At 39.9% G+C, this 20481-nt stretch overlaps 2 protein-coding genes and 1 non-coding gene across 6 annotated transcripts in view; 1 reads left to right on the top strand and 2 right to left on the bottom strand.

Annotated features, from left to right (window-relative positions):
• Positions 1 to 10115, bottom strand: part of JMJD1C (jumonji domain containing 1C) — a 305879-nt gene extending 295764 nt beyond the window's left edge. Inside the window, exon 1 of one of the 2 annotated variants that reach the window (XM_067710825.1) lies at positions 9992 to 10115. The gene's annotated coding sequence lies outside the window, so the exon portion shown is untranslated. Of the gene's footprint in view, positions 1 to 9511; positions 9535 to 9991 lie in introns of those variants that run through there. The other variant, XM_067710826.1, reaches the window with a different exon arrangement.
• Positions 2594 to 2666, bottom strand: TRNAG-UCC (transfer RNA glycine (anticodon UCC)). Its single transcript has one exon. It is a non-coding gene; the product is annotated as a tRNA-Gly (tRNA).
• Positions 9647 to 20481, top strand: part of REEP3 (receptor accessory protein 3) — a 99263-nt gene continuing 88428 nt past the window's right edge. Inside the window, exon 1 of one of the 3 annotated variants that reach the window (XM_067710835.1) lies at positions 9647 to 9830. Coding sequence is in view for 2 of the 3 variants with exons in the window: in XM_067710833.1 (XP_067566934.1) it covers positions 9799 to 9830 (32 nt within the window). In the remaining variant the exon portion in view is untranslated. The remainder of the gene's footprint in view (positions 9831 to 20481) is intronic. The other 2 variants (XM_067710833.1, XM_067710834.1) reach the window with 2 other exon arrangements.

The raw sequence follows: 20481 nt of genomic DNA, 5'->3' as shown, positions 1-20481 counted from the left end.
AGTAAAGAAGGGAAGGTGTTAGGGAAGGAGAGAAGGAAGAAAGACCACAGAGTATCTGGAAGGAGTTGTGAAAGAAAGATGAAGAGCTTCTTCGAGTGATTTTTAGCAAGGGGTACATGATTTCTTAGAACCAGGAATAAAATATTTTTTTTTTAAAAAAGGAGGGTGGTAAATTATGTAAAGGAATTTCAAGGTAAGGTAAGGAGAACTGAAATTCAAAGAATTAAGGCTTGACAAGTATTCCACTCAAGTCCTTCCAGGGTTAGGGTGGATGGGATTGGAGCTTGATCAGAGCAGAAGTTCACAAACTTGAGAGCCCGAAAGAATGGCTCTAATTATTTAACCATATAGTTAATTTTATATCTAATTATGTTAGCTTGTTTAAAAAGATCCCTAGGCCATACCCAGAGATTCTGATTTAGTTGGTCTGGAATAGAAACTGGAACCTATTCCTTTAAGAACCATCATAGGTTTTGAACACAGGTTGCACAAACAATTTTGAGATATATACATTGGAGTCACTTTTGAAAACGTAACAGAAAGAGGATGAAAATAAACCTTTTAAATACATACTTGATGGGCCCATACTCACACAGACTGAACTAAAAGGCCGGGGATAAATTCTTAGAACGGGGACTTAAAGGCCTGTCACCTACAAATATGTAAATATAACATACATATAAACATGTACTATTTCTCCCAAAAAAATTTCAATAGGGACTTAGGAGTACCACACACTCTCACCAACAGCTAAGCAATAATACTCTATCTGACACTTTGGCAATAAGAAAGAAAATTTTTATCTGGATTTTCCTAATAATCAGTGAAACTGAAAACATTTTCTTAGTATGACATGGAAAATTTGATTAACATGTGAATGTCCACAGCCCTCCTCCTTCCACTTCCTTCTTTCTTAAAAAGGAATGACTTGCTGATACTAAGTTGACCAACATAATAAAGGCAACAAGTAAGAAATGTTGGGGGGAAGTGATCTTGTTAGCTGGGATCTGAGGAAAAAGCTTTAGAGTGTGACCTGTAAGAAGCCCCAGGGCAGTAAGAGAAATGGGGAGGAGAAAAGACCTTGCAAGAATAATCTGGTTTATGAATTAAATTCCCTTTAATGCTCTTTGAAGAAAAAATGGAACTCCTTTTTAGTAACTTTTGGGATTGAACGATGCTTCTTGAACAAGACCCAGTTCTGAATTTGGACCAAGTGTATTCGTAAATCAGTTAGGATTACAGTTTCTCCTGGCCATTTGCACCACTTTTATAAATTATGTGTTGATATTTGTGCATTTTTTTTCTACCAAGATTTTTTTTTCATTAATAAGCTTCATTTTCTAGAGCAGTTTTCGGTTCACAAAAATTGAGGGGAGGGGCTTCCCTGGTGGCGCAGTGGTTGAGAGTCCGCCTGCCGATGCAGGGGACACAGGTTCATGCCCCAGTCCGGGAAGATCCCACATGCCGCGGAGCGGCTGGGCCCATGAGCACTGGCCGCTGAGCCTGTGCTCCGCAACGGGAGAGGCCACAACAGTGAGAGGCCTGCGTACAGCAAAAAAAAAAAAAAATTGAAGGTAAAGGACAAAGAGTTCCCATATACCTTCTGTCCCCACACACATAACAACCTCCCCACTATTAACATCCCCACCAGAGCGTTACATTTGTTAGAACTGATGAACCTACATTGACGTATCATTATCACCCAAAGTCCACAGATTACATTAGAATCCACTCTATTGTATATTGTATAGATTTGGACAAAAGTATAACGACATATTTATACCACTGTAACAACATACAGAATAGTTTCACTGCCCTAAAAATCCTCTGTCCTCTGCCTATTCATCTGCAAAGCTTTTAATTTTAATGAAGTTCAGCTTATCAATTATTTATTTCATGGATAATGCCTTTGGTGTTATACCTAAAAAAATCATTGCCATATTCAAGGCCACTTAAGTTTTCCCCTATGTTATCTTCTAGAAGTTTCAGAGTTTTGCATTTTACATTTAGGTCTATGATACACTTTCAGTTAATTTTTATGGAAGGCCATAAGGTCTATGTCTAGATCCATCTTTGCACGTGGATGTCCAGTTGTACCAGCACTATTCGTTGACAAGAATATCTCTGCTCCAATGTATTCCCTTTGCTTCTTTGTGTCAAAGTTCAGTTGACTATATTTGTATGCTTTTATTTCTGGGCTCTCTATTCTATTCCACTGATGTACTTGTCTATTCTTTCACCAATACCATACTGTCTTGATTAATGTAGCTTTATAGCAAGTCTTAAAGTCGGGTAGTGTCAGTTCTGACTTTATTTTTCTTCAATACTGAGTTGACTACTGAGTCTTTTGCCTCAGCATACAAACTTTAGAATCAGTTTGTCAATATCTACAAAATTACCTGCTGGAATTTTGATTTGGATTGCACTGAACCTACAGACCAAGTTGGGAAGAACTGACATCTTGACACTATTGAGTCTTCCTAACCATGAGCATGGAATATCTCTCCACTTAGTCTTTGATTTCGTTCAGAGTTTTGGGGTTTTGTTATTGTTTCTGTTTTTTTGCCACCCTGTGGGGCTTGCAGGATCTTAGTTCCCTGACCAGGGATTGAACCCGGGCCCCCAGCAGTGGAAGTGCAGAGTCCTAACCACTGGACCACCAGGGAATTAATCAGAGTTATATTGTTTTCCTCAAATACATCTTAATTTTGTTAGGTTTATACCTAAGTTTTTCATCTGGGGGACACTAAAGTTAATGATATTGTGCTTTCAATTTCAAATTCTACTTGTTCACAGATAGCATATAGGAAAGCAATTAACTTTTTTATATTAATCTTGTATCCTGCAACTTTGCTATCATCACTTATAATCCAAGAATCTTTTTGTCAATTACTCCTGATGTTTTACACAATCATGTAGAAATAACACTGCAAACAAAGACAGTTTTATTTCTTCCCATTCAGTATAATTTTTTCCCTTTTCTTATCTTATTGCATTAAGTTGGACTTCCAGTATGATGCTGAAAAGCAATGGTTAGAAGGGACACTCCTTTTTTATCCTTTCTTAGAATTTCTACCTCTCTGCTTACGCTGTCCATCTATGCTTGCATGTTGTCTAGTTTCCCCATTAAAACCCTTAGTATATTAATCATAGTTCTTCTTTAAATTCCTGGTCTGATAATTCCAACATTCCTTCCACATCTGACTCTGGTTCTGATGACTGCTCAGTCGCTTCAAATGGATTTTTTGCCTTTTAGATGCCTTGTAATTTTTTGTTGAAAGACAGACATGAAGCACTGGGTAAAAGGAACTGTGGTAAAGTAGTGGTATGGTGGGGAAGGGGGAGCATTCTATAGTCCTATGATTAGGTCTCAGTCTTCCAGTGACCCTAAACCTCTGGACTGTAAACTTCACCAATGCTTCTCAGTCCCCACCTCCCTTAGATGGGACAGGATGGCTGGAGGGGGCAGGAGTTATGTATTTCCCTTCCCCTACATGTATGGCTAGAGGGGCTCAAATTGAGTTTTTCCCTCCTCCCCTCCCCCCGCCCCGGTGGAAGACTAGAGCTGGCTGGTGTGGGGTATTTCCCTTCCGCCAGTTAGGTTAGGCTCTGGTGAAAGAGCTTCTCCCGAGGGCATACTTTGTTAAGAAGAGCACATGCACTGGTATATTTCAAAATGGTTTCTTTTTCGTTTCCCTGCTTCCAGCAGGGGGAATTTTTCTTCAATACTAACTGTGAAGATCGGGTAGAGCTCCTATGACTGGATTCTCTTGCAGTTTTTAACTCTCAGAGTTGTCCACCCTGAGCCTCCAGATTCAATTACAGTTTAGGTTTTCCTACCCTGGCACTGGTTCTTGCAGAGGTTTCCACTCCAGTGAGTTGTGATTCTCCATATCTGCCTGTTTCTCAAATTTGGGAGACAGCAGTTTATCCTATGACCTATGACCTTACTTCTCTGAAGCATCTAAGAAGAATTGTTGATTTTTTAGTTTGTTCAGCTTTTTACTTGTTGTTAGAGTTGCAACTCCTAAGCTGCTTCTTACATCCCCGACTGGAAACCAGAGATTCTGGATTTTGAGACACATTTTTAATTAATGCTTTTTTTAATGAGTGCTTTGTATATTAAGAATATTAACCTTTGTTGGGTTTTACGAATGTTTTTCCCCAATTTGTCATTTGTCTTGAAATCTTATTTATACTGTTTTTTGAAGGCATAGGGTTTTTAAATTCTTATGCAATCAAGTCTATGAAATTTGCCTTTTTGGCTTCTGATTTTATGGCATGCTTTGAGAGGGCTTTCCATTATTATCATGATTTTATTACCTTCACGTTTTCTTTTTATACTTTCATGGTACTTTTAGTTTTTACATTTACAGTTCTTATCCATCCAGAACTACTTTTTCTTCAGATTTTATTAAATGGCTACCTGGCTACCATAAAATCATTTACTAAATAAATCTATCATGTCCCAACTGATGTAATATTCTACCTTTATCTTAGACTAAATACCTATATACAATTGGGTCTCGTTCTAGTCTTTACTCTTGGCCAAAAAACAAAACAAAACAAAACCTGGCAACAGAGATACGCCTCTAAAGGAACTGGATAGCTGGAGACAGGTGATAGAAGAAGACTAACAGACTAACTTTTCATTGTTCACCCTTTTGAATTTTATTCCGGGTGCTTTCAACTACCACTCAAAAACATCAACAAAAATTGTTTAAAGTTCTGCTTACTAGACATAACAGAATTATCAAATATTTCAGCTCTCTGTAAATGACATCATAACAACCCCCATATGCACCTGAATAATACCCGAAATCATAGATCTACCTTGATTTCAAAACTGGGAACTATGATTTAAATGAATAGTAAAAGTGCCTCAAATATGTCTAAATCCATAATCATTGTAAGCAAAGCTGCTACCTCAAATGTATAAGAACCTCAGATATGTGTTCCCTAGATCCAGCCATCACAGACATATTTTGCTTTTTTCATGGAATGTTAGCTAATAACTATCAAATACTTAATTCACAATCTAATCTTTCACCTAGGGGCAGGACAGGAATAAAGACCCAGATGTAGAGAATGGACTTGAGGACACGGGGAGGGGGAAGGGTAGGCTGGGACAAAGTGAGAGAGTGGCATGGACTTACATATACTACTAAATGTAAAATGGATAGCTAGTGGGAAGCAGCCGCATGGCACAGGGAGATCAACTCCGTGCTTTGTGACCACCTAGAGGCGGGGGATAGGGAGGGTGGGAGGGAGACGCAAGAGGGAGGAGATATGAGGATATATGTATATGTATAGCTGATGTTATACAGCAGAAACTGACACACCATTGTAAAGCAATTATACTCCAACAAAGATGTTAAAAAAAAAAAGAATCTAATCTTTCTATTCTAATGCAATCCAATTACTTTATTTTCAATATTATTTCTTATAATTTGATTTCAATGTCATCTGCCAAATTTGACCTCTGTTGTAACCATAATACCATAAAGCAAACTGGCTAAGACAAAAAACATTCATCTGGCAGCAGACGGAAAAACAACAGGTTTTGTCTTTTAAGTCATTCTCTTTAAGATCCTCTCCCTCACACTATTTTCTAAACAACTATGAAAGGTAGACTCATTTAGTCATTTTAGCCTTTCTATAAATAAAAATATTTTCAAGCACTTGAAAATACTCCTCCAACAGAAACGTGCAGGTGACCTAGTATTTAGTTTCAATAGCATACTCATTAATTATATAGATTAGATACTATCTCTGTACCCTGTAATTCTCTCACTATCTGCTCTCCTAGATACTTTCCCACTCTCTTTTTTTTCCTAATAAATAAACTCCTTTAACATGTAGAAGACACATAATCCACATATCTCCCAGGAACTCTAAGTGAAAATGCAGAAGAGAAACCAATTCTTTTTAATAGTCTAATTACCCTTAGTTTTTAAAACCCCTTGCATTGGATCATCATAACATTATCATCCCCATTTAACAGGAAACAGATCGACCTGCCACATATCACATTACTGGCAATTAAAATAGGTCTCCTGATGTCCTTTGCCCTAAATATGCTGCATCCCACCATGATTAAACTCAATACCCAAAGAAAAGTCTTTGTAGAATACAATGACGGAAGTGCTCAAATGAATACTAGTAATATGTTTTTTAAAAATCAATTAAGTTTAGTATTTAAAGAAACAATTTTCCATCTTGTAAACAAGAAATGATCTCAAGTACACCAAAAGAGACCACGCTTTAAAAGGCAGCAGGTAATGTATTTCCTTTTCTCCCACTGTCTCCAGAGCCTTGTCTTACACCATGAAGCACTTACCTAATGGCCACGTACTACTAAATCTCAACTATACACCCACTACTAAAATCTGGGTACTTTCCATGTGAGACTTCTCCTCAGATGAAATTACTCTTTGTTTAGGCTAAGAGTTCTCAACCGTATCAGGCTTGATGTCCCCCTTTCATAAAATATTTTCTATCTTCTGCTTTATCACCCTGAAATGAAATTTAAAACAATCTCCCTACAGACTTCAAACAAACCCACGTATCCTAAATAAAATATGAATGGAAAAGCGAAATGAAAATCATTTAAAATAAGATAATATGTATTTCAATATATTAATCTTGAAACAAAACTGAACTAGAAGACATACAAGAGTAATTAGTAGCTAACCATGACAGCTATGAATGCAAAGTAGTTTGTGATACAATTCTCCAAAACTGTAAACAACTCTTGATTAAGTTGTGAACGAAACAAATCTTTCTTTCGCACAGCAGTTGCATGGAAACAGACACTGGAAAATTCAGTCTCAGTTAAAACCATGGTTTATATGTAAAATGGAGGTTCCAGGTTCATATAATTACACGTATTACACAAATGTCAGGCAGGATATTCCTAAACCTTGCAGGACATGGGAACATTCTTTGTCCAGGACAGCCCATGCATTTACAAAGAGTATATATACATATATATATATATATATATATATATATATATATAGCATCCCTGGCCCCCACCCATCAAATGCTAGTGGTTAGCCCCAATCACTCCAACAACCCCCCAAAAATGCCTCCCAACTTCCTCCTAGAGGGAACCCCCATCTGGACCCACTGCCTTAAACACAATTCAACTATCACAGTATAATGTAAAGAGCACTCGGGAAGCGTGGATTAGAGTTCCAGTTCTATCACCTATGCGTTATTTGGCCATTCAGTGAGCTCTCTAAACCTCAGTTTCCAGTGTACAAAACGGGAATAAACACTACCTAGGCTCTGAGTTGTAAAAGGTTGACTCCACAAATTGTCTGTAGCACAGGGTAGGTGGTTTCCAACACACGGCATATTGAGATGTGAAGAAGGGGGCTGTTGCAGATTGAGAGCAGCAAAAAGTGACATGAATATGGAGGAGGTTGAAGATATAACAAGCATACAGGATGAAATTTAACACACAGCAGCCTACAGACATTTCAGAGAGCAGTGAGCAGTCCTATATATCTCAACAACCCCTGAAAGCATTAGTGTATTGTGATGCAGTGAAATAATATTCAGAATGATGACCCCTCCAAAATAAGAAGGCAAGAAAGACAGCTTTAAGAGACTTCCACTGTTCAAGGCTGAAATTTCATAAAGTCTTCATACTTAAGAGAGTGACTGTACTAAAAAACATTATTCAAACTTTTACTGGGCAATTACCCTATTCTAGACACTAGGAAAACACAAATAACTAATATACCATACCTGTCCTTAAACATTTTACCATCCAGTAGATTAGGCATAGGTAAAACATAACCATTATATAAAGCAGAATGACACAGGTATTAAATAGATATTCAAGTAATAAATTCTGGGGACCTAGAGAAAATTATGAATAACTATGAAAATCAAGGACATCTTCATGGCAGAGCACACTGAAAAACTCTGACAGGTAGAGAATGGGACGCAAATCATTAAATAAAAAATGAAGTCTGGGCATAGGCACTGAGGGTGAAAATACAGCTTGGTTCAGAGAAAAATGGTAGGGAAAGGGTACTTTAGAGGTTGGGAGGGCAGTAAAAATTAAGGCTGTAAAAAACATTTCAGGACCTGTTTACGGAGGAATCTGAATGCCATTCAAGTAACTTTGAGTTTTACTGGGCAAGAGAATTTTCCAGAAAACTGGTGCTTATGTGGCACATGTGATCCCCAAATAATGTTGAATAATGGCCAAAAATAAGATTCTGAACAAATGCAAATTTTCACTAGTGAGATCCCTGAAATTAAAATATACTTTCTAAATATGGGTAAATAAGCAAAAGAACCTAACCCAAGAGCAGAAAGCAGTTTCTGATTTCATTCCTTAAATAATGAAAATATTATTAAATGTATTGAATCTGGGACCTTAAAAGAATTCAAGACAATCTTATATTTGCTTTTGATTTTCTCCCAAGCAAGTGGGAGAACTTTCTAAACATGTATTTAGCATGCTTTATGTCATCCCTGGAAGGCAGGAGGTAAGCTGTAGTATTATCAGCCTCTTTTTATTATGAGGAAACTGAGGAACAAAAAGAATAAATTAGAGTATGGTCACAAAATAAGTTGTTATATTTCCTGGGGCTTTCAACTTTCAATTAAAGGCTTAAAGCGCCCATTTCATCCTTTATTCTTCGCACCATCTGAATACTAGAATTATCTTTTATCATCGTCTTAACAGAAAAAAAAATAAGATGATAATTAAACTTTAAGATCACTTTCTCGACTTGGTACTGCCACCAAAAAAAATCAGATTTTAAATTCTGTCTCCTTAAATTATCATACCTGAAAGAGCTGTAAGGTGTAAGCAGTAATCCAACCTCCCCAAAAATAGACAGCTGTAAATAGCATGACAGGTCAGGAATCCTAGGCCCAACTTTTACTTTGAGTATCTAGCAGGTCAGAGGTGTGTTTGTAAAACAGGCTTTGCAGATGTTGTGATGGAAAGTTGCCTTAAGAGGCCCAGAACAGTGGTATCTATACACCCACTACTGCAAACTTGAAATCCAATGCTTTCCTCCTTCTGCCCCTCCCTGCACTGCACCACGCACCAGAAGACTCCTGATACACACAGGCCTGTGCAAAGATCCTCCCGACGTTTGCCTTAAAATGCGGTACTTTGAGGACGTCCAGGGCCTCAGTGAACAGTGAGAACACCGGATGTGGCTAAACACATCTCAAAATCTCTCCTCTCCAGAATCTAGGGCCTGGTCTAGAGGATTCTATCGGACACAGAGTTGCTGCTACTATTTTGCTTTTCACACAGGCACTCACAACCCCTATCCACACGTCCCCTTCCTCAGCCTCCGCCTCCCACCCCCCCACGCCCCCCCCACGCCCCCCCCCCGCCACGCCAGGTGGACTTCCCAGGGACAGAAGGGGCAGGAAGAGGGAAGTGAGAGCCCAGATATCCGAGCCACAACGCCATCCGGCGCGGGCCGGGGTCCCGCCAGCCCAGCCCCCGGAGCCCGGCAACCCAGACCTGGCCTCGGCCAACGCGCCGCCGCCGCCGCCGCCGCCTATCAGCGGAGCGCAGGGGCGGGGCTGGCTGGCTCGGCGGCGGCTTCGCCGGCGGGCGGGGACGGGCGGGGGACCGACCGCAGCGCAGCTCGGGCCGCCGCGCGCAGACACGGGGCCCAGCTCCCGAGGGCGCCAGCGCGGCCCCGGGGAGCGCGAGGAGCCGGCGAGCGCGCGGCCTGCCGTTGGCGGCCTGGTCCGCCACGCTTGGCGCCCACCCGCCCCCGAGGTGGGGTCCAAGCCCCCGGGAAGATGGTGTCCTGGATCATCTCCAGAGCCGTGGTGTAAGTGCCGCTCACTGCGCCCCCGAACCCCCCACGCGAGGCCCGGGGGAAGGGTGGGGGGGGCTAGGAGCCAGGAGGAGAAGGCAAGGCCGGGGCCTGGGCGGGGTGGGCTGGCCTGGCCTCGGGCCTGCCCGGGGTCTGGGAGCCCTCGGCCTCCTCACCCTAGTCCACGTCGCTGCGGGGCTCCCTGCGTCGGCGGAGGGCCCGGCGGCTGCGGCGCGGCCGGGCTGCGTAGAGCTCGTCTGCCCTGCTCCCCGGCGCTGGGTGGGCAGGCGCGCAGGGCAGGCGGCGCGCGCTCCCCGCTCCCGCTCCCCGCGCTGCGCGGCACCGCCCTGCGGGCCCGGGAGCGGCGCGCCTGGCGGCGGCGCCCTGCGCAAGCTCCTCAGAAACTGAGCGCGGGAGGCTCCGCGGTCCTCCTGAGGATGCCGTGGCAGCGCCGAGCCTTTGTATCGTGCGTTGCGGGTCTTCCAGGGTGGCTGATCACGTGTGGTAGGAGGAGAGATTTGTCTAAAAATCCGAGACCGCTCCCAGCTCAGATCCTTGGGAAGGGTCTCAGGTGCCTCGAGGTTTACAGCTTATCGAGAAAGGAGCTCATTATTGAATGGTGACACTCGCCTGTTCGTCCAGACCCCAGAATTTGGCCCTATCTTAGTGGAAATATTTGCAAAGGGATTGAGAGGCTGCAGGTGCCTGTTGCCTTTGTTCAAATTATCGGTTCATTGTGTTTTTACCAACAAGTGCTACAGGCCCGTAAGAAAAAAATTAGTTGAGTGGTGGTGTTTACTCTGTAAAGGTATTTGTTGGGTTTCAATTTAATTTCCTCCCATCCTCCCTGACTTAACCTCCTCCTCGAAAACAAAAGTCACGAAGTAAACAATGACGTAGTTACAGCCAGGGGCCCGTGGATTCATTAATCATGATGTCTGTAGGAGTAGTATTATCTCTGTACCTTTATGAAATGTTTTTATGAGGTGGTAGGCTTCTCTGATTAGCTTTATAATGTGGAAAAATTACCAGATTTTTAATTTATTTCTCAATGGGGAAAAGGAGCTAATTTTTCTGTTGGGTTTTTTGGTTTTTTTGTGTGTTTTTTGGAGAGTGAATTAATCGCTTAGTAGCCCTGTTTAACCTGATTTACAGTAGTATTCAAAATGTGTTATTTGATTGTCTTAATCAGTTTTTTCTTCCTCGGTATAGTTTTTAGCTTTAAAGCTTCAGAGTGTCCCATGTTCATCTGTACAAAACTAAAACTCAAAAAATGAAAGCATAGCAAAGATGTCTTAAGTTGTTTTGGTTTTTTTTTTAGCCTTTGGGGGCCTTCTTTGAGCCTACATTTTCATCACACAGACATACCTTTCCAGACCTAGAAGATGTCTATCAATTGTTGTGTCAGCACCTAGGAAATCAAGTATCCCATTAAGACATCTTTTTTTTTATTCTCTGGGTTCCTTTAACCAGTTCTTTAACTGACAGAAAATTGTGAAGCACTTTTAGTTTTCATTACTGAAAATCAGATTTTTGATTTTGATCATTAACTATGAGTATGAGTGTCTTTTCTAGGTGCTATCTAGAACACAGAGGTTATTAACACATAACTGATCTTAATGGAACTGCCAGTTGGAATACACCGATACCTGCAGTACAGGTCAAGTCTTCTAAGAGTTACACCCAGAGCTATAGAGTTTAGACAAGGAAGGGAATATATCTGGTTGGAGAATCAGAAAAAGCAAGGGAGATTACATTTGAGATGGGCCTTAAAGGACAGACCGAAATTGGACAGCCAGAGATGAAAATGGAGAGGATTCCAGATAAAGGGATCACTGTGAGCCAAAGAACAGAGGAGGGAAAGCCCAGATTAGTTACCTAGGACTTAAGAGACTGAGGAGAGAGAAAGCTGGAAAGGTAGGCTGGGGCCTGTTTTCAAGGAATGTCATGAAGAATTGATAGCTATTATTAGGCAGCAATGGCCTTGCTTTAGAAGATTCTCTCCCTGTGTGAGATGGTTGTGAATGGAGAGACTCTGAAAATGGGGAGACCACTTAAGGGGTTCCCTAACTGGAGAGAGAGGATTAAAACCCGCAATGCTAGAACCTACAGAATTGAAAGTGTGAGGAAAAGGAAAGGGAGCAAAATAGTGAGGGAGAAAAGGTCATGGGAAGGTGTTTATCAGGTGTCTGGAAATGTATTTCATGAGCCCTTGAACAACTAGCATATTAAAAAAGAGCACTTGGGGCTTCCCTGGTGGCGCAGTGGTTGAGAGTCTGCCTGCCAATACAGGGGACACGAGTTCGTGGCCCAGTCCGGGAAGATCCCATATGCCGCGGAGTGGCTGGGCCTGTGAGCCATGGCCGCTGAGCCTGCGTGTCCTGAGCCTGTGCTCCACAAAGGGAGAGGCCACAACAGTGAGAGGCCCGCGTACCGCAAAAAAAAAAAAAAAAAAAAAAAAGCACACTTGTCAGGGAATATAACCATCATTATATTTTGCCCCTACTCTCTAAGCACTGAATGTTTTCTACTCCCTTGATCACCCATAACAGCACAAAGGATCAACCCCCAGGGTTTACACAAACTTGGAAACCTTTTTCACACCAGCAGATAGATTAACTACATTCTTTCTAATCTACTGGAACAGCCAGCTAATCCTCAGCCTGAAGAAAGATCAGACAGTTCTCTCAACATGAACCTCTGGTGGCATGTGCGGGGAACATAAGGACCCTCTTTAACCAGAGCTCCCTGTGTGCATGAGCACTTTCTCCCCAAGCCCTGTGGCAGACCATTTCTGGGAAGAGCAGTGACTTGGTTATCAGACCTGGATGCCAGTTAATAACTGCATGGTCCTGGGCAACATACTAAACCTGAGCTTCATTGTTCTTGTCTCAAAATGGTTATAATATTTACCTCCTTGAAACTGTTGTAAAGATTAAATTAGTTTAAAGCACACCAAATGTGGTGCTTGGCATTTGTTGTGCCCTTAAAACGTAATATGTACATAGATTTTTTTTTTTTTTAACAAGGAAGAGGAGTAAGATGGTATAGCAAGAAGTATCATTGGACTATGATTCTCATTATTGTTATCATTGAGAACCTGGAATTTAGAACTAGCTTTGGTTGTATTAACCAGCTGAATGACCTTGAGTCAACCTGTCACTGATAGTAGACCTCCGTTTCTTACTCTGTAGAGGTAGAGGGATCTGGTAGTCTCCAAAATCTTTTTCTTTTTAAGATTTTTTTGACGTGGACAATTTTTAAAGTTTTTATTGAATTTGTTACAATATTGCTTATGTTTTATGTTTTGGTTTTCTGGCTGCGATCGAACCCGCATCCCTGCATCGGAAGGCCAAGTCTTAACCACTGGACTGCCAGTGAAGACCCTCCAAACTCTTTTGTACAGCTGTAGCATTCTGTGATGCTATGAGAGGATTTTCATTTTTTTTCCAGTCTGTTTAAAATCAACTTACCTTAATTTTACAGGCAAAATGGAAAGGTTAGTTAGCAATTATTAAGGGATAGTAATCTGAGACTACCAAATGATAGTATATGTGATACAATATGTGATACCCATAACCTTACCTTTTAAAACATGATTCTTAGAAGTTGAGGGAAACCCCATTTTCTACCTTTTCTTAATTTGTGTATACAGCATAGATTGTGGTGAAGATCAGGACTAAAGACTGATTGCCTGAATTCAAATATCAGCTCTGCCATTTAGTATTGACTGTAGCCTACCCCATAAGATTAAATGTGCTCGCATACAATAATGTCCATTCTCCATCATCAGGTAGATGGTAAGTATTCAGTAACTGTTAGTAGTTGTTATTAGAACAAGGAAGAACGTATTTCACTCTAGTCCCAGCATACTGAATGTTTAAACTATTTTCAATTTACATTTTTCTTTCTGTCTCTTTGTGTAGGTGACATACTTGTAATTAAGAGTATAGTAAAATATTTTTTACACTGCCATTAATTGTTATATGGTAAGCATCGTCTGTGTTGCTCTGAAATCTTATATCTTCTATTTGATCAGGGCAGTATTCATAATTTTCATAGCCATTCTTCTATGTTTTAATTTTCCTTTTAGATCATTTCTAATATCTCATCATAGGTAATGCTACAATGTAATTATAGTGCTGCAATGGACATCATTCATATATACTTTTTAGTATTTCCTTAGGATAATATCCAAGAGGACTATTTCTGAGTCAAAGGCTATAAATATTTTTATGACCATTGATACCGATTTCCACATTGCTGTCCAGAAGGATATTAGTATTTTTCACTGCCACCAACAATGTATGAGTACTGTCTTTATGACAGTGTAGCCAGACTGGGAGGCTTTAATCTTTTTTATACTTTCCTAATGAATATAACAGATTTCACTGTTTTCTTTTGCATTTTGTTTCTTATTTGCAAGGTTTAATATTTGTTCTAATATTTATTATATCACATATTGTGCAAATAATCTTTATGCACTTTACCCATTTATCTCTTGGTTAGCTAATAATTTACTTGTTTGTCTGAGCTCCTTACATAATAAAGAAATTAACCTTAAATCCTATTTGATGCAAGTATGTTTCTCAATCTAACCGTACTTCTCTTTAGATATTTTACTTTTACTTATATAGAGAGTTTACAGTTTAAACACAGTTCACAGTTCAACTTGTTCATTTTTTACTTTGTGATTTCTTTTTCACTTCTAAAGTATTTACTCCAGATATTTGATTAGCACTACTTTCTCATACAGAATTAGATAAATTTGGAGAATTCCTTTTAAATTCCATAAATCTGCATTTCCCTTTTTACATCTTAAACACATTTTAATTTTCCTTTTACCATAATTTTATTATCTGGCAGTACTAGTAAAACCTAAGTCTTCTTTCTTTAATTGATCCTCTTCCATTATAGTTAATGGGTATCTTTAGAGTCTAAATTAACATACCTAAAAAACCATACTCCAGCAGTTTTCCCCTTTCTTTCCGACTTCATCTGTTTTCCCTCTCTGCTAGATCTTTCTTGTCAGCATGCAAACATGCTATTATTGCTCCCATCTTTTTTTTTTTTTTTTTTTTTTTTATTGCGCGGGCCTCTCACTGTTGTGGCCTCTCCCGTTGCGGAGCACAGGCTCCGGAGGCGCAGGCTCAGCGGCCATGGCTCACGGGCCCAGCCGCTCTGCGGCATGTGGGATCTTCCCAGACCGGGGCACGAACCCGTGTCCCCTGCATCGGCAGGCAGACTCTCAAGCACTGTGACACCAGGGAAGCCCCTATTGCTCCCATCTTAAAAAAAAACAAAAAAAAACCTCTTTCAGCCTACTATACTTTTCATCTCATTTACCCATTTCTCTCCCTCTCTTTAAAGCAGAAAACTCCTCAAAAGAATAGTCTATACACAGTTTCTCCACTTCCTCTCCTTTGGGTCACTCTCGAACCCCTACCGTTTGGGCTTTGCCACCAACCACTCCACTAAAATTACCTTTCTGTAAGTCAGCAGTGACCTCCACGTGGCCAAACTGGCCCTCATCTGACTTAGCAGCAGCTTTTCATACAATTGCTCATTCTCTCCTTGTAGTACTAGCTTCACTTGGATTCCCAGAAACCTTGCTTTTTTTGTTTTCTTTGTAACTCACTGGCCACTCCCTGCCCAGTCTCCCTTGCCACACTCCTCCACATGCCCTGAATTACTAAAGTTGATGTGTCCAGGGGCTCAGTTCTTAAACCTTTTTTCTCTTCTATCTACACACCTATGAGGACTCTTGCTAATTTATATCTGCAACCCAGACCTCTGCTGAACTCATGATCATATACATTTTTAAATGCTTACTTAACTCTACTCGGAAACATCTAGAAGTCATCTTGAACTTAAGATATCCAAAACTGAACTCCTGAATTTCCTTTTTGATCTGACTTTGGCAGCCTGCCCCAGCTCAATTAATGACAACTCAGTCCTTCAGTAGTTCAAGCCAAAAACCTTGGCATCATCCTTGATTCTTCTTTTTCTCTTGTTCCCTGCATTAAATACTACAGTAAATCTTGTTGACTCTACCTTCAAAATATACCCAGCATCCACGCAGTTCTCACCACCTTTACTTATGTTACCTTAGCCCAAGCCAGCAATCATCTCTGAAATGTATTGTTACATTTTGTATTGTTACAAAAGCAACCTGTTTCTACACTTCGTGTACGTGTTGGTTAAGATTATGACAGGATTAATGAAAAAGATCTTGAGTAATTTTTAAATCCTTGGGAACTTTGAGTGCAGTCACAATTTACTAGTGATATTTTTCTTCCTTCATATATGCTTTAAATATTTTTAAATGGTTGTAAAATCTCAATGATGGCTAAAATAGTTTCTTTCAGTTAGGTTAAGGTAGATTTTAACTTTATTTACCAGTTTTGATGAGCTCCATCATGTAAATGTTCATGAGTTGTGCCTAGGAATAGGATACTTGCTGCTCTTAGACCATGGGAAATAAGGAAAATAGGAGCCATGATTTTTTCAAGGAAATTGGACAAGTTAAAAATCTTAAACATGTAATTTGTTGTGAAGGTCCTGAAAGAGGTCATTTTTGCTTAAGACAGAAAACACATCCTAAACTATTGGGTCTTGTTTTCATTGCATAGGCCAGAACTTCCAACAAGATTCCTTTATTAGCCTTCATTTCAGAAACAATTTGCTTTTGTCCATTTTTTGTCACTGCTGCTATATTAGCTATTTCTTTTTCCAGTAGATTTTTTTAACCCTTTTAGGGTAGAGATTTTTATATTCTGTTCTTTCAGTATAGATTTAAATGTTTAAACAGTACATTACAATAATAATAGCATAAGTGGGTAACTTAAATGTCTTAAATAAATACGATATTACTGTTTTGGTCATCACATGGAAAAAGATTACTGCTGAGTCTCTGTTAGCAGAACATGAGCTTATTTGTATGTCATTGATTATGCATTTGCCCTAAACTACCCCTTTCATAGCATTTTTTGAAGTTAATTGAAAGGTTAAAATAAAAATTATTGTTATAAGTGTCTTTATTTTTACAAAACTGTCTGTTAAGGGTTTAAGCGTATTTACCTCTATTACTAAAGTAAATTTACCAGCTTCAGTCATGTTGGAATTACAGAGCCCACTATGACTAAAAATCTGGTGAGATGGCGTACTCACTAAGATACTGTGGACAGAGACAGCAGTAGCAGTTGGAATGAAATTATTTAACCATGGCTAAAGATTATTTGAAGAGCAGACTAGCTAATGTTGGAATATTATACAGCTGTTCATATCTATATTCAAAGTATTTTTTATTTCATTTGAAGATCCTTTAAATATGTCAGCGTTTCTTAACCTAGCACTATTGACATTTTGGACTGGATAATTCTTTCTTGTGGGGGCTGTCCTGTGCATTGTAGACAGTGTAGCAGCATCCCTGGCCTCTCTTCGCAAGACGCCAGTAGCACCCGCACAGGTTTAAGAGCCAAAAGTGTCTCCAGGTGTTGCCTGGCTCTCTTGGAATGGTCCTCTACCACATACAGTCTGCTCAGCATCCCCATCGGAAAATGGCTTTGTCGTTTACTCTTTGCTGCTTCTATGGGAGAAATTATAACCCATAATAATATATGGAAATTCATAAGCATCTTAGGATATCGCTTAAGAATTTTCTGTATAAAATACTGTTGCAGATCAATCTGTCATAATTTTTTATTACTTATTTCAAAATTAATTTCTATTTCAGTATTTACAGAGAAATTCCCCACATTGATGAAAATCGCTGTTACGGTACACTTTGAAAATAATTTTTTTTTTTTTTTTGCGGTACGCGGGCCTCTCACTGTTGTGGCCTCTCCCGTTGCAGAGCACAGGCTCCGGCCGCGCAGGCTCAGCAGCCATGGCTCACGGGCCTAGCGGCTCCACAGCATGTGGGATCCTCCCGGACCGGGGCACGAACCCGTGTCCCCTGCATCGGCAGGCGGACTCTCAACCACTGCGCCACCAGGGAAGCCCTGAAAATAATTTTTATAATCACATATTCTGCATATCACTCTTATTGTCCTTCTTTTCTAAATTTATGAATGAAATGTGGTTTACAAGTTACAGTTTTCCTGGTCCTAGATTAGGATTTGAATACAGAGCCAAAGGTTACAAGTATGTTGCTTCCTTTACTATTAACAGTGTCATCAACTCTGCAAAAGCAGAGCTACCAAAGAAAAATCGTGAAAACGAAAGTCATAGGAAAAATCTAAACATAATAGACTTGTGCTGGCCAGAAATTCAGAGTATAATTTCAGAATATATTCAAATATATCATTGCTGAGAGCATTAATATTTTCAATAATGATATGTCCATTTTAGGAAAGAATTATTCTCACTCATAAAGAAAACCAAGCAATTTGGCTGTGGAAAATTTCCTTAACCTTTTGTCATGTCACATTTCTGAGTAATGTATTAGTTTTCTAGGGCTGCTACAACAAAGTACCACCAAGTGGATAGCTTAAACAAAAGAAAATTATTGTGTCAACAGGGTTCTTCCTTCTGCAGTCTGTGAGGGAGAATCTGTTGCATATCTCTCTCCTAGTCTGGTGTTTTATTGGCCTTCTTTGTGTTCCTTGTCTTGTAAATCATCACCCTAATCTCTGCTTTCATCTTCACCTGGCATTCTCCCTTTGTGCCTGTCTCTGTGTCCAAATTTCCCATTTTTATAAGGAGACAAGTCATACTGGATTAGAGCTCACCCTAATTACCTCATTTTAACTAGATTACCTCTGTAAAGACCCAATCTCCAAATAAGGTCACCATATCTTTTTTAGGGGGACACAACAATCTCTTTTATATATCTTGAGGAAAACTAGTATATGGCAAGGAATAATTTGAGGGATTGGATTAGAAAAGTAGGGGAAAAAACTAACAAAATAGCTGTCTTAATATAATTTGAGTTGTCACATGGGAGAAGGAATACTGATTTTTCTATCTTAACTGTGAAATGCAAGGCTAGAGCAATAGGTAGATGTTATAGGGAAGATAATTTAATTCAGTGTTAGGGAAAACTTTCTAACACCTGGAGTTGTTCAACATTGAGACTGACAGTCTCATGAGAGCAGTGTGTTCTCCATCACTGGAGGCATGAAAGGGAGAGTAGAAAGCTAGTTAAAGATCTTGATTATATTACTTGTATCCTTCCTATGGAGAATCGTAGATGAAGTACTGTGAAGCATTTTGTATTTAATAAAACTACTTAGATATTTAAATGAATACATTAACCTTGTATTACAACAATATCAAGAATAATTAATAAACAGCATTGTTTGGCATTAAAAAAACAGCGTGATTATGTACAGCAATTATATGCTAAAGCTTCTAGTAATGTGACACTTTTTCATTGTCAAAGTGTGATCAATCTTAATGGCTCCCCAAATTTGGAATGCGCTTTCACCAAAACTGTGAAGTGGATAAACTGACTTTATTCTATGAAGACACCATCACACTGATACCAAAACCAAAAATACCACCAAAAAAGAAAATTACAGGCCAATATCCTTGATGAATATAGATTCAGAAATCCTCAAGAAAGTATTAGCAAACTGAATCCGATAACACTTAAAAAAAAGAATATATACCATGACCAAGTGGGATTCATCCCAAGTTCACAAGGATGGTTCAACATATGCAAATAAGTCAGTGTAATACACCACATTAACAAGAGAAAAGTCAAAAACCACATGATCATCTCAATAGATGCAGAAAAAGCACTTGACAAAATTCAGCATCCATTCATGATAAAAACTCTTACCAAAGTGGGTATAAGAGAGAACATATCTCAACATAATAAAAGCCATTTATGACAAACCCACAGCTAGTATAATACTTAATGGTGAGAAGCTGAAAGCCTTCCCAGTAAGATCTGGAACAAGACAAGGATGCCCGCTCTCGCCACTTCTATTCAACATAGTGTTGGAAGTCCTAGCCACAGCAGTCAAACTAGAAAAACAAACAAAAGGGATTTCCCGGGCTTCCCTGGTGGCGCAGTGGTTGAGAGTCCGCCTGCCAATGCAGGGGACACGGGTTCATGCCCCGGTCTGGGAAGATCCCACATGCCGCGGAGCGGCTGGGCCCGTGAGCCATGGCCGCTGAGCCTGCGCGTCCAGAGCCTGTGCTCCGCAACGGGAGAGGCCACAACAGTGGGAGGCCCGCGTACTGCCAAAAAAAAAAAAAAAAAAAAGTGATTTCCCTGGTGGTCCAGTGGTTAAGTCTCCATGCTCCCAATGCAGTGGGCCCAGGTTCCATCCCTGGTCAGGGAACTAGATCTTGCATGCTGCAACTAAGACCCGGTGCAGCCAAATAAATTTTTTTTTTTTAATTGGAAGGGAAGGGGTAAAATTGTCACTATATGCAGATGACATGATACTATATATAGAAAACCCTAAGGACTCCACACAAAAACTACTAAATCTAATAAATGAAATCAGCAAAGTAGTAGGATTCAAGATTAACATTCAGAAATTGGTTGCATTTTGTTGTACTAACAATGAAATGTCAGAAAGGGAATGTAAAAAAACAGTACCTTTTAAAATCACACCAAAAAAGTAAAATAAAATACCTAGGAATAAACCTGACCAAGTAGAGGTCAAAGACTTACACGCTAGAACTATAAAACATTAAAAATGGATCA

The sequence above is a fragment of the Pseudorca crassidens genome, chromosome 16, assembly GCF_039906515.1.
Source record: "Pseudorca crassidens isolate mPseCra1 chromosome 16, mPseCra1.hap1, whole genome shotgun sequence".
Classification (NCBI taxonomy): Eukaryota; Metazoa; Chordata; class Mammalia; order Artiodactyla; family Delphinidae; genus Pseudorca; species Pseudorca crassidens.
The sequence above is the reverse complement of the archived record's forward strand: the minus strand, read 5'-3'. Positions and strand labels throughout refer to the sequence as shown.